Here is a 13,662-nt window from a genome sequence, read left to right as displayed (position 1 = left end):
CCCTTCAAGAGGTTGGGCTGTTCCCACCCCTAAGTCCCACGAAGAAGGCAGGCTGGTGCCAATCAGCCCTGCCGAAAAAATAGCAAACATATAAAATAAATGCAGAAAACTCTTCAGGAGCTTCCCTCCGGGCACATCTTCTAAACTGAGTCTGGTAGGAGGGGCATAGAGGGAGGAGCCAGCCCACACAATCAAATTCTTAAAGTGCCCATGGCTCCTAGTGGACCAGTCTATACCCCATGGTATTAAATGGAACCCCAGTATTCTCTAGGATGTAAAAGAAATTTAGGTTTCAGCTTGGACACGACTCTCTCAGATCTAAATCTCTGCACAATTACTGTACATCTGCCCCACCTGCAGTGCAATAAGTTTATCCTGGTGCACAGTTCCTTTTTTTCCCCTTTACTCCCAGCCAAAACATTAGCCCCTATATCTTTTAGAACACCTAGAGAAAATCAAAGGTCAAAACAAAAAAAAGGGATAGGGGAAAGCCTAAGCACTAGACAGGATTTAGTTACAATCCCGGTGGTCTGGGTCCAGACGCGCAACATACAATGCAGGAAAAAAAAGGCACGCATCGGAATCCCGAAAGGGGCCAGGACACCGACACCGGAATCCCGATGGTCGAGAAAGTGGGGCGGATAAGTACTATGCAGAGGATGGGGGTGGGGGCGGCTTGGGTGACCCACGGGAGACTTAAGGCTACGGTGCGGAGGGGGCGGGAGAAGAAAAAAGGTTAAGGTTAGGCTGCGGGAAGGGGAGGGGGGTTAGGGTTATTTTGTGTGGGGGAGTTAGGTTTAGGGGGTTAGTTACCTAAAAAGTTGCGGTAGGGCAGGAGGCGGGTTAGACTGCTTACCGATCCTTGTCGAGATTTCGACTGTTGGGATGCTGCTGTCAGTCTCCTGACCACTGGCATCCCGACAGTGTGCATTTCATACCCAAGACCACAAATATCTAATTATATATGAGGAGACTGTATATGAAATTCCACTGTGAAGGTACAATAGGTCCCACAAATTAGGATAATAGTGTCTTATGTGGCGGTGCACCCCTGAGAGTAATATTTTAGAATGCAGGACAAAAAATAGGATTTTAAATACCTTTTCTCATAAGGGATAATGGGGACAGATTAGTACGATGGGGTATAGACAGGTCCAAAGGAGCCAGTGCACTTTAAATTTCTTCAACTGGGTGTGCTGGCTCCTCCCCTCTATGCCCCCTCCCACAGGCAGTTATAGGTGAAACAGTGCCGAAGGAGAAAGGACATATTTTAGAGAAGGAACATAACAATAATAAGTGTGTTGAGATTTACACACCAGCACACCATAACATAACCGGGCCAGCAACAGCTGGCAACAGAAAACAGCAACAGCTGAACAGATAACACATAACAGAGAACTTGCAGAAAGTCACCACACAGAGGTGGGCGCCCAATATCCCTTATGGACTATGAGAAAAGGATTTACTGGTAGGTATTTAAAATCCTATTTTCTCAAGCATCCATAAGGGGTATTGGAGACAGATTAGTACGATGGGGATGTCCCAAAGCTTCCAGAACGGGCAGGAACGTGCGGACACTGCTGCAGCACTGCCTGCCCAAACTGGGTATCAAATTTGGAAAAGTAAAAAGATATGTAAGTGCGCAGCCAGCAGCAGCTGGTATGGGGATGGTCAGATCCCAGAATATAATGGAATAAAAAACACAAGGTACCAGCGCTGGCTGTAAGAATTATATAAGGACGGTTTGCTGAATAAAATGTCAATTTATTAAACCATTTAAAAAGACAAGTGTGAAGTCTCGTTATTATCTAAATAACACTTAAAATGTATAGTATAATAATTCCCCCTGGGTATAATCACTTTTACATCCACTCTCCTTTGGGACATGTATGGATTTTTTCACGGCTAGGACAGTCTCCAGATAACATTCACTGTAGCAGCAGATAATTACCGGTTTCCACAGAAAGGATGTTTGATGGCATCAGCTTTAGGAAGAGTCCATTGCTAGCTGTTTGTGTGGATCCGGTTCTTTATCCTTGTGGAGTGATTCCCAGTGATAGGAGCAAAGTCCAAATGAATGCCGGAAATGTCGGAGTCCCAATGTGTCGTGGAGTAGTGCCCAGGTGGGGTATAGGGCTCAACGCGTTTCGCTGGCAACAAGGTGATCCAGCTTCCTCAGGGTATCAAATTTGTAGAATTTTACAAAAGTGTTCTTCCCCGACCAGATAGCCGCTCAGCATAGTTGCCAAGCCGAGATTCCATGGGCAGCCGCCCAGGAAGAGCTCACTGACCTTGTATAGTGGGCCTTCAGATACTGAGGAACAGGCAAGGTTGCTGACACATAGGACTGTTGGATAGTAAGCCTAATCCAGCGAGCAATGGACTGCTTTGAAGCGGGACAACCCTTTTTATGCACATCATAAAGCACGCATAAGGAATCCGTCTCCCTAACCCGAGCAGTGCGCCTGACATAGATCTTCAAAGCACGCACAACATCCAAAGACTCCGGAGGAGCCGTAGCGTCAGAACAGGATGGAACCACAATAGGTTGATTCAGGTGGAATGTGGAGACAACCTTCGGCAGGAACTGCTGTCTAGTCCGGAGCTCCAATCTGCCCTCGTAAAAGACCAAGTAGGGTCTTCTACACGAAAAGGCTCTCAATTCCGAAGCCAGGGTCAATAACATCACCATCTTCCATGTGAGGTACTTGTCTTCTACCATCATTAGAGGCTCAAACCAGGAGGACTGTAGAAATGTCAACACTACATCCAAAACCCAGGGTGCCGTAGGCGGCACAAAGGGAAGTTGTATGTGGAGTACCCCTTGTAAGAAAGTCTGAACTTCTGGCAACACAGTCAATTTCTTCTGAAAGAAGATTGAAAGAGCCAAAATCTGGACCTTAATGGAACCAAGACGTAAGCCCTTATCCACACCAGCCTGCAGAAAACGTCCCAAGTGAAACTCTGCAGGCAGATATGTGCGTTCCTCGCACCAAGAGACATATCTCCTCCAGATATGATGATAGTGTTTTGACGTCACAGGTTTTCTGGTTTGCACCATAGTGGCAACGACTTTTTTGGAAAGCCCTTTGTCTACTAGAAAAGTATTTACCGGTAGGTAATTAAAATCCTATTTTCTCTTACGTCCTAGAGGATGCTGGGGTCCACATTAGTACCATGGGGATGTACCAAAGCTCCCAGAACGGGAGGGAGAGCGCGGAGGCTCCTGCAGAACTGATTGACCAAATTTTAGGTCCTCGGAGGCCAAAGTATTGAACCTGTAGAACGTGTTTGACCCAGACCAAGTAGCCGCTCGGCAAAGCTGCAAAGCCGAGACACCCCGGGCAGCCGCCCAGGAAGAACCCACTTTACGAGTAGAGTGGGCCTTAACAGATCCTGCCGTAGAATACGCATGCTGGATAGTGAACCTGATCAAGCAAGAGATCGTCTGCTTAGAAGTAGGACACCCAATTTTCTTGGGATCATACAGGACAAACAGAGAGTCCGATTTTCTGTGACGAGTAGTCCTCTTCAAATAGATATTCAGAGCCCTTACAACATCCAAGGACTTTGACGGAATTGAGGAGTCAGTAGCAACTGGCACCACAATAGGCTGGTTGACATGAAAAGCCGACACAACCTTTGGAAGGAACTGCTGACGTGTCCGGAGCTCAGCCCTGTCTTTATGGAAGATCAAGTAGGGGCTTTTGCAAGACAAAACCCCCAATTCCAACACAGGTCTAGCAGAAGCTAAGGCCAACAAAGTGACAGACTTCCACGTGAGAAACTTGACCTCAACCTCCTGTAGAGGCTCAAACCAATCCGATTGGAGGAACTGCAACCCCACGTTAAGATCCCAGGGCGCCGTAGGCGGCACAAAGGGAGGCTGGATGTGCAGAACCCCTTTCAAAAAAGTCTGAACCTCAGGGAGGGCAGCCAATTGTTTCTGGAAGAAAATGGATAAGGCCGAAATCTGTACCTTTACTGATCCCAACCTTAGGCCCATAACCACACCTGCCTGCAGGAAGAGGAGAAACCCTTTACTGATCCCAACCTCAGGCCCATAACCACACCTACCTGCAGGAAGAGGAGAAACCGTCCGAGTTGAAACTCCACCATAGGAAACTTCTTGGATTTACACCAAGATACATACTTTTTCCAAATTCGATGGTAATGTTTAGACGTTACTCCTTTCCTAGCCTGTATCAGGATAGGAATGACTTTGTTCGGAATGCCCTTCCGAGCTAATATCTGGCGTTCAACCTCCATGCCGTCAAACGTAGCCGCGGTAAGTCTTGATAAGCGAACGGACCCTGTTGTAACAGGTCCTCCCAAAGAGGAAGAGGCCTCGGATCTTCCAGCAGTAGATCCAGAAGATCCTCGTAACAAGCCCTTCTTGGCCAGTCTAGAGCAATGAGGATTGCCTGAACTCTTGTTCTCCTTATGAGGTTTAGAGTCCTTGGAATGAGTGGAAGTGGAGGAAACACGTACTCCGACTGGAACACCCACGGAGACACCAGAGCGTTCACCGCCACTGCTTGCGGGTCTCTCGACCTGGAACAATACTTCCGAAGCTTCTTGTTGAGGCAGGAGGGCATCATGTCTATCTGAGGAACCCCCCAAAGATTTGTCACCTCCGTGAACACCTCTGGATGGAGGCTCCACTCTCCTGGATGGAGATTGTGTGTGCTGAGGAAGTCTGCTTCCCAGTTGTCCACTCCCGGAATGAAAATTGCTGACAGCCCCAACGCGTGTTTTTCTGCCCAGAGGATGATTCTCGTCACCTCTGACATTGCAGCTCTGCTCTTCGTTCCGCCCTGTCGGTTTATGTAGGCCACCGTCGTTACATTGTCCGACTGCACTTGAATTGCTCGATCTCGCAGACGATGTGCCACTTGGAGAAGACCGTTGCACACGGCTCTTAGTTCCAGAATGTTTATTGGAAGACCGGATTCCAGACTTGACCACTTTCCTTGGAAGGTTTCCCCTTGAGTGACTGCGCCCCATCCGCGGAGTCTTGCATCCGTGGTTAGAAGGATCCAGTCCTGAATCCCGAATCGAGTTAAATCCTTGCTTTCGGGACAGACGAATCCTCAGGTGCAAATGTAGATGAGACCCCAACCACTTGTCCAGGAGATCCAGTTGGAAGGATCAAGTATGAAATCTTCCGTACTGTAGAGCCTCGTAGGAGGCAACCATCTTCCGCAGAAGGCCAATGCACTGATGAACCGACACTCGGGCTGGCTTCAGGACATCCCGGACCATTGTTTGAATCACCAACGCTTTCTCCTCAGGTAGAAACACCCTCTGCACTTCCGTGTCGAGGATCATCCCCAGGAAAGACAAACTCCTTGTCGGCTCCAAATTTGACTTTGGAAGGTTTAGGATCCAACCATGGTCCCTGAGCAGACAAGTCGTGAGAGCAATAGACTGCAACAAATTTTCCCTTGTCGATGCCTTTGTCAGCAGATCGTCCAGATATGGGATTATGTTCACCCCCTATCTGCGGAGAACCATCATCTCTGCCATCACCTTGGTGAACACCCTCTGTGTCATGGAGAGGCCGAATGGCAGTGCCTGGAACTGATAGTGATCATCTAACAGTGCAAATCTGAGATAGGCCTGGTGCGGCGACCAAATCAGAATGTGGAGGTACGCATCCAGACCTGAGATCACCGCTCTCAGAGACTCCATTTTGAATTTGAACTCCCTCAGATAAGAGTTTAACAATCTCAAGTTCAAAATCGGCCTGACCGAACCATCCGGTTTCGGTACCACAAAAAGGTTTGAATAATAACCCGTGGTTTGCATATGAGGTGGAACTGGGGCAATGACCTGTGACTTTTCCAATTTTTGGATGGCTTCCTGTAGGATAGCCCTGTCCGCCAGCAAAGCTGGCAGCCTGATTTGAAGAATAGGTGAGACGGAAGTTCTTGAAATTCCAGTCTGTACCCCTGGGACACAATATCCTGTACACAGGGATCCAGGCTGGACGACACCCAGACTGAAACGTCTGAGCCTCGCACCCACCAGCCTGTCTTCCAAGCTTCACGGTCCACCGTCATGCTGAGGATTTTGAGGAACCAGAAGCAGGTTTCTGGTCCTGGGAACCTGCGGGTGCAGGCTTTTTGGATTTTGCACAACCACCTCTAAAGAAGGTGGTAGGAAGCTCGGAATTTTTTGTCTTAGCGGTCCAAAAGGACTGCGATGCAGATGAAAAAAAGGGTTTCTTCGTAGAAGGCGTAGCTGAGGGAAGAAAAGGTGACTTACCCGTGGTTGCCGTGGAAATCCACGCATCCAATGCTTCCCCAAATAGAGCCTGACCTGTCTACACAGTAGGTAGGTTCTCCACACTTCTCCTGGATTCCGCGTCTGCAGACCATTGGCGTAGCCAGAGACCCCTGCGAGCTGAGACAAACATTGAAGATATCCCTGCAGTCAGTGTACCCAGGTCCTTCATGGATTCCACCATGACCCCCGCAGAATCCTGTATGTTACGAAACAATAATTCAATGTCCACTGTATCCAAATCCTCTAGTAACGTGCCCAGGCAATAGTGGGCCTCAACGCCACCCCTGAAGCAGTGTATATGGATTTGAGTGTAGTGTCAATCTTACGATCAGCCGGTTCTTTTAACACGGTAGATAAAGGGACAGGTAAAACCACCTTCTTTGACAGTCTGGAAACAGATGCATCAACTATGGGTGGGTTTTTCCATTTTTTTCTATCCTCCTCAGGAAAAGGAAAAGCAACCAGAACCCTTTTAGGGATCTGGAATTTCTTCTCCGGGACTTCCCAGGATTTTTCAAATAAAGGATTTAACTCTTTAGATGCAGGGAAGGTTAGCGAGGCTTTCTTATTGTCTGTAAATTAAGCCTCCTCAACCTGCTCAGGTGGTGTGTCAGTAATGTTTAACACATCTCTAATGGCCTCAATCATGAGCTGCACCCCCTTTGCAAGGGATGCCGCCCCCCTCAGCACATCCCCATCACCATCTGCAGTGTCAGAGTCGGTATCCTTGTCGGCATGCATAATCTGGGCAAGTGCACGTTTCTGTGGGTATATGATAGGGGATTTTGAAGGAAAAGGAACAGAACCTGCCCAAACAGCCATAGACTTCTTTAAAACCTGAGTTTCAGTCTCAGTATGAGCTACCTTAGTAGAGATCTGAGAGATCATTCCCTTAATAGAGGACAACCACTCAGGCTCATTAATAGGGATCTGAGACAAGACATTACATTCCTGTGTAAATAGAATGGATTCCTCTGGAGAAGAAATGTCCTCAGCAGCATAAGACACAGAGTCCCTAGACTCCAGATACACCTCCGAAAAAACGGACTGGCATTTACCAGCAATGTTTCTAAACTTTGACCACCTGTATCTCAAAAACTATGAGGCCTACAGCAGAAAATTTGACATTGTTTAGTATCACTGTGGTAATATCAAGTGTACAAAGTTTCATGAAAATCTGAGTCTGTGGGTATCATGCCTGGGTGAACTGGCATGGAATATCCTGTAGATAACTCCAGGATGAATAGATCAGGAAACCATTCAAACAGGAGGTGACTAGGGTGGAGAAATCACATTGTCAGGGAGTCATCCTTCAGAATAGGAAATTTAGTAAACTGCAGCATCCAACATGGTCCACTGTGTCTGATTCTGAGTTTTGAATGTCTCCAGACTGGTGACAAAGATGATAGTCCTCTGGGTATTGTTGTACTGTAAGCTGGGTGGCCGGAGATGGTGTTTTCAGAATAATTAGTTAGCCCTTGATGGTAACGGAATATGGGCAGAACTAGTACCAGGAGGTTGACGAGTCTTACCCCACTGGTGGTCTTCACAAGAAAGCCCCGCAAGTAACTCTGGGCTTCACTGCACCCAGTGAGCAGGTTGCGGCCCCCTGCCAGGGTTACATGGTCTAGATGTTCGGGAAAGGTTTGGCTTTAGGCTGGTGGTCTGTTCAGCTGGAATTGGACTGGAATGCGGATACAGTACAGCTCAGGTCCGATTGCAATCCAGTCCAGTTCCAGTCTGATTCTACTCTGGTCCGGCCATGCTCCAGTCCGGTTTTATTCCAGTCCAGCTCCAGTTCGGCTTCAGTCCGGTTACACTCCAGTCCGGATCCAGTGTCGTCATTCCGGTACCACTGGGGTTTTTGGAGTAAAGCTTGTACTGCAGGGTTTCCACAGTGGAACTCAGAACCGAGGCTAGAGTCTCGCTATGGGAGCACAGCTACAATGCTCACACTACTGTGTGATTATGGAACTGGCACCAATGTCCTGTGAAGCAGTAAACTACTTTATACCCTCAAGTCGATCTGGATTGGCTGCAGGAATCAGCTGACTCACAGCCTGATCAGGATTGGGCTGCTCCCGATCAGGTGACCTGAAGCAAGATCGTGCTGTCCACAGCACATGTCCCAACAGACCAGAGCCACGTGGAATGCCGCAGCAGCAAGACACAGTCTCCCCTCTGCCCTGCCACTGACCACCTCCGGGAATTGTGTCGCGGCTGAACAGAGCACTCGCTGCCAGGACGCGCGTGCCTGCAGTCAGCCAGACAGGTAATTGCCGAGGTCTAGGCTGGGAATCACTGGTAGCTGTGACACACTGTGTGGCACTGTGGTGTTAGCAATGGAGAGTCTCAGATACAGAAACCTGTTTAGAAATAACGTAGGAAAGCTATACATGAGTAGCTGTAAAATTAGAATCTATACAAAGACAAGTGCAGTGGAGTTAAAAATAAGATCCTTAATCATACAGGTATAGACAAAGAGAAAAAGAGGACTCTTGTGTGGGCGCACTCTTGAAATTAGTTAAAGGTCATTAGATCATAAGTGAGATTAAAACCAATAAAATGTTATTAGGTATCATTTAAAAAGGTTATCATGGTGTATCCAATAGGACAAACAAACAACAATACAAGACAACACCGATAAATTAAAACTATTTTGGTCTCTGGTCCATTCAATTTTCAAAGATAGTAAAATATATATACCGTATTTGCCGACGTATAAGACGACTGGGCGTATAAGACGACCCCCAACATTTCCACTCAAAATATAGAGTTTGTTATATACTCGCCGTATAAGACTACCCCCTTCCACACACCAAATAAAACGTAAAAGAACATCAGATTTGTGACATACTGTATATTACGACCTGATAAGAGATTTGGATAGGGAGTATTTATCAAGGTATGCATAAGAAGGGGGGAGGGGGCGAGGAGAAAGTTGTAAAATGTATAAAAGTATACCCCTGTGTGCATTTAGTGTTACCGGTTTCACATGAGTGCCATTAGTATTAGTATTAGTGCCATTACAGTACCTGTCATTGTCACCATTGTACGGCCACAACGCGACTGCAGCGCCTCCGGCCAGTCCCTGCATCTCCCTGTAATTGGCACTAGTGACCCGCCGCGGCCGCACTGGATATCGCGCGATACTGGATGGTGAGTAGAATGAGGTGGGCGGGCATCGGGAGGCCACTACGGGCACCGGGCGAGTATCGGAAGGCCACTATGGCAGCTATGTCTATCCCAACTGAAGTGCACCCGGCGTATAAGACGACCCCCCCACTTGGAGGCATGTTTTTCAGAGCAAAAAAGTAGTCTTATACGCCAGCAAATACTGTGTATGTATATATATATATATATATATATATATATATATATCAATTGATTCAAAATAATTGGGACCAAGTGGACAACGGTTATAATCGCGACCTGTTCGGTCTACTGAACATCACGGGTATGAGGGCCATCGGCATACTCCGCGCCAAACATTGACAGCAGATTCACCATTTTATGCTTTTTCTACTTTCTTATTTACCTGATAAGTACTGTAGGTGCTATGTAACTTCCTTGCTTTCGTGATCACCTATAGGATTTTTTGCAGACAATCCTATATAACCAAATTATGCATTTATCTAACCTATGGAATTCTACAACCCGATATCTACCCTAATCATACCCGTGATGTTCAATAGACCAAACAGGTTGCGATTCTAACCGTTGTCCACTTGGTCCCAATTATTTTGAATAAATTGATATATATCTTTGCTATCTTTGAAAACTGAATGGACCAGAGACCAAAAAAGTTTGAATTTGTGTGTGTTGTCTGGTATTGTTGTTTGTCCTATCTGCAGAGCACAATGCAGGGAGGAGAGACCGACAGCTAGGAAAACCCCCAAAGAATTTGACATACAAAGGCATCATCAAATACAAGTAGCTAACATTTACAGATGATCAATACTATATAAATATTCCTCTATGGATAAGTAAAAACAGGATGATTCCATAGATATTAATAGCAGCCCAAGTCCTAACTATTTAATTTGCTATTAAAAACAGTTCAATGCGGTATGAATGACCAAAGATCACAAACAGTTCTTCATTATCACATTTCTGCACCTAAATTTACTGCAGTTTGAAGTTGTTACCCTCAGTCTCGCTGTTGGTGTTATATTTATTCTCTTTACTCCTGCCCCCCCCCCCCCACAATTTTTTTATGCCTCTTTATAACTTTGTAATACCATTCTCCCTATTCTAATTTCTACCGTCTTTACCCCTGTCTTAGCACTCTGTGTACACACGGTGAGATTTTTTCTTGAGATTTTGACTATATAGTCAAAATCGCAAGAATAGTTAGTGCAAATCGCAAGGTGAAAGTCACCTTGCGATCCCGATGCGCGGCCCCGCCAGGTCGGCATCGCAAGAAAAGATAGACTGTGCAGGCAAGTCAATCCTTGCTAGATCGGTGTACTATCTAGTTCATCTCACATGTCAATGACATCTCACACAAGCCAAAATCTCACATAAGCCAAAATCGTAAGCACACATAGTCCATATCTCAAGAAAAGTTAGTCAAAATCTGTCCTATCTGGGCTCCGGGGAGTTCAAGGGAAATCGCAAGTAAAAATCGAACATAGCAAGGATCTCACCGTGTGTACACACCTTATTTTCTCCTCCCCCTCCTCCCATCTAATCTGTCTCTCTTGTGTCTTCCCCACAAATTACTTGTTTACTCCCTCCAGTTTCTCACTCTCTTCGTTCGCCTCTACATGCTGAGTCTTCCTATAAATGAGCAATCCTTACCACTTTTCAGAGGCTCTATATTATTGCATGGCCAAAAAGATTAACAGTTAGAAGCAGTAAAGTTGTTCCCTGATCAATATGTCCTGTTGACATGTATTTTGTTACTGTCCCATTACAGGTACAATTATTGCCGTTAGTCACACTGAAAGCCACTGTTCATACCAATCAAACCATTTCTCATTATTAACATTTCACACTTTCTCACATTATAAGGCAAATTAAAGGGGAGGTACTGTATGTAGCTGCACTAAGAAAACAGTCCCTCTTCTCCTTAACCTGACCCAGCCATCATATCCCAAGACAGTGGTGGCTGGCACAATACACAAGTCACTACAAAAGTAGTAGAATCATCAGTTCTACAGATGGACTATGACAGGCATTAGGTCACAGCAGTTGTGGCCATTTAAACTTCAGCAATTATAGATCCTTGAAAGTAGTGAATTTTGGGTAAAAACTCTTATTCTACACCAAAGCAGTCACTAGATGGAAATTATTCAACATTATTTCACTGAAAACCAACATTTATCAAGAACTACTGTCAGGTACAAGGTATATAAGGTAAGTTTTTTTTAAATTTGTAGTAGTTTATCACGTTGTCTATGGATTCTTCATTAGATTGAAGAACGTTTAGGAGTGCTTATGCCCCTATGGGTGGTATTCAATTGCACTTTTCAACAGTTTTTAGGTCAAATATGCATTTGAACTATTCAATGAAAGTGCTGTTTTTTCGACTGTCGAAAAAACCGGCACTTGCCAGAAAACATGTGGATCGGCAAGTAACTCGCCGATCCACATGTTTTTGTTGAACACATAGCTGTTTTCAACAGTTTGCCGCTGATGCAGATTCGACTTGTAATCAATGCATTGTCGGTCAACTCCAGGGTTCAAATCCCAGGTTCTTGTGGGGCCTGGAGGTGACCAGCCAGAAGAGGGTGCTCCAGCACTAATGTAGGTGTGATACAGGTGCCGGGATTGTCCAGGTCATCCTAGGGTAACTGGAGTGGTGGAGCCGGCTAACGTTGTTCCCGCAGCGTGTACAGCCTCGGGTCCGAGGCAGACTAACCTGGGCTGAAAGCAGGCCTCCGAGCAGGAAGGCAGGAGGGCGCAGGCCCGACAGAAGCACCGGACACACGGCCATATCCAAACCCAGAGGTCGCAGATAGTCACCACCGGCAATCCAGGGAGAGGAGACACACAGGCCACAGCAAACCCCGCTGCAGGTATAAATGGCACACTGCAAGATCTCTGTTGCGGGGACGTTCCGAGCCAGCCACACCTCAATTCTGGGTCGTGGGTCTAACTGCAGTCCCCGGATGCACCGAGAAGGGCAGGCTGCAACCTGCAAGGACACTTCCACCTGTTTTGGTAAAAACGCGGACGTTTTCAACAGTTTTTTGTCATGTTTTCGCCCATGCCAATTCGACTTTTAAAAAAAAGTCACATTGGCACGTCGAAAACGGTACAAAAGTAGTCAAACCGCCTGCTAATTGAATAAGGAACTGTCGGATCGTCTCCATCGGAGAGGATCCAACAGGAATTGAATACCCCCTATGTTGGACTGATTAAAGTCTACAGGACCCCCCCCGCCCCCCCTTTAACAAAAAAACAACAAAAATCATTATCTTACTTTCCTGTAGATTCAAAGGCTGATTGATAAGATTTTCCAGAGTATATATGCCATGGTCGGAGGGTGGCGCTGGGAAACCAGGAATGAGGCATGCAAACATGCACAGCTGCTCCCAACTGCAGTTGTTTTGGAGTGCTTGAAGCCACAGGAGGAAGAAGCGCAGTCCTTCAAGGCGGATCTGTAGACAAACACTGTAATCACTTAGCTGTAACTAAATGTCAAGAAAGAGCTGATAATGGTCATTATTATATAACAGAAACAAATGTATCAGTATTCAAATTACAGTTTCCTGCTGCAATAGGATGACGTGAAAACCGAAGTACTGTATTATCAATGTTTGATAGGAGTCTAAATTGAAACGGATGTAGTAGTTTAGAGAGTAGAGGGGAGGCTCATAAGGAATAGTGTGGCCCACATGGGTGGATGACCACCAGCATAGTAAACTGCCCCAACACAAACTGCTGAATGGTACCTGAATGTTTCTGAATGAAATGTGGACATGGTACACTGTACCCCCCATGTTACTATTGCTAGAGCTTGGAGGTCCATTTTCTGGAAGTAGTAGTATATTTACCTTTAAGGAGTTTCCAGTGTGAAGCAGTTTTTTCAGAATTAAATCTAAAAAAGGGGGGAAAAAAAGTAAATCTATAATCATGTGCACTATAGCATTGTACAACGATAGATATTAAATGAGCATGTCAAAGCCAAAGAAACACAAAAAACACATTTGCTTAAGTATCATTTCTAAAAATTAACCAAGGTGAAATCTTATGAACTGTGACTAAGGTGTGCACATGGATTCCACCAACATCAGCAGAGACGGCTTATACCCTCGCCGAATCCTATATATTATTTCCATGGAGAACCAACTTATATGTACCTAAAAAAAATAATATGGGCTGGCAAATTAGGGACAGACAGAACCTACTAAAGGGGCCTTT

At 45.9% G+C, this 13,662-nt stretch overlaps 1 protein-coding gene across 7 annotated transcripts in view; it reads right to left on the bottom strand.

The window, feature by feature from the left end:
• Positions 1 to 13,662, bottom strand: part of RALGAPA1 (Ral GTPase activating protein catalytic subunit alpha 1) — a 669,595-nt gene that overhangs the window by 482,297 nt on the left and 173,636 nt on the right. For all 7 annotated transcript variants that reach the window (XM_063947861.1, XM_063947860.1, XM_063947862.1 and 4 more), the window contains exons 5-6: positions 13,296 to 13,339; positions 12,722 to 12,899 (exon numbers count right to left, since the gene is read on the bottom strand). In XM_063947861.1, the coding sequence (XP_063803931.1) occupies positions 12,722 to 12,899; positions 13,296 to 13,339 (222 nt within the window). The remainder of the gene's footprint in view (positions 1 to 12,721; positions 12,900 to 13,295; positions 13,340 to 13,662) is intronic.

This window comes from Pseudophryne corroboree, chromosome 12 (genome assembly GCF_028390025.1).
Source record: "Pseudophryne corroboree isolate aPseCor3 chromosome 12, aPseCor3.hap2, whole genome shotgun sequence".
NCBI lineage: Eukaryota > Metazoa > Chordata > Amphibia > Anura > Myobatrachidae > Pseudophryne > Pseudophryne corroboree.
The sequence above is the reverse complement of the archived record's forward strand: the minus strand, read 5'-3'. Positions and strand labels throughout refer to the sequence as shown.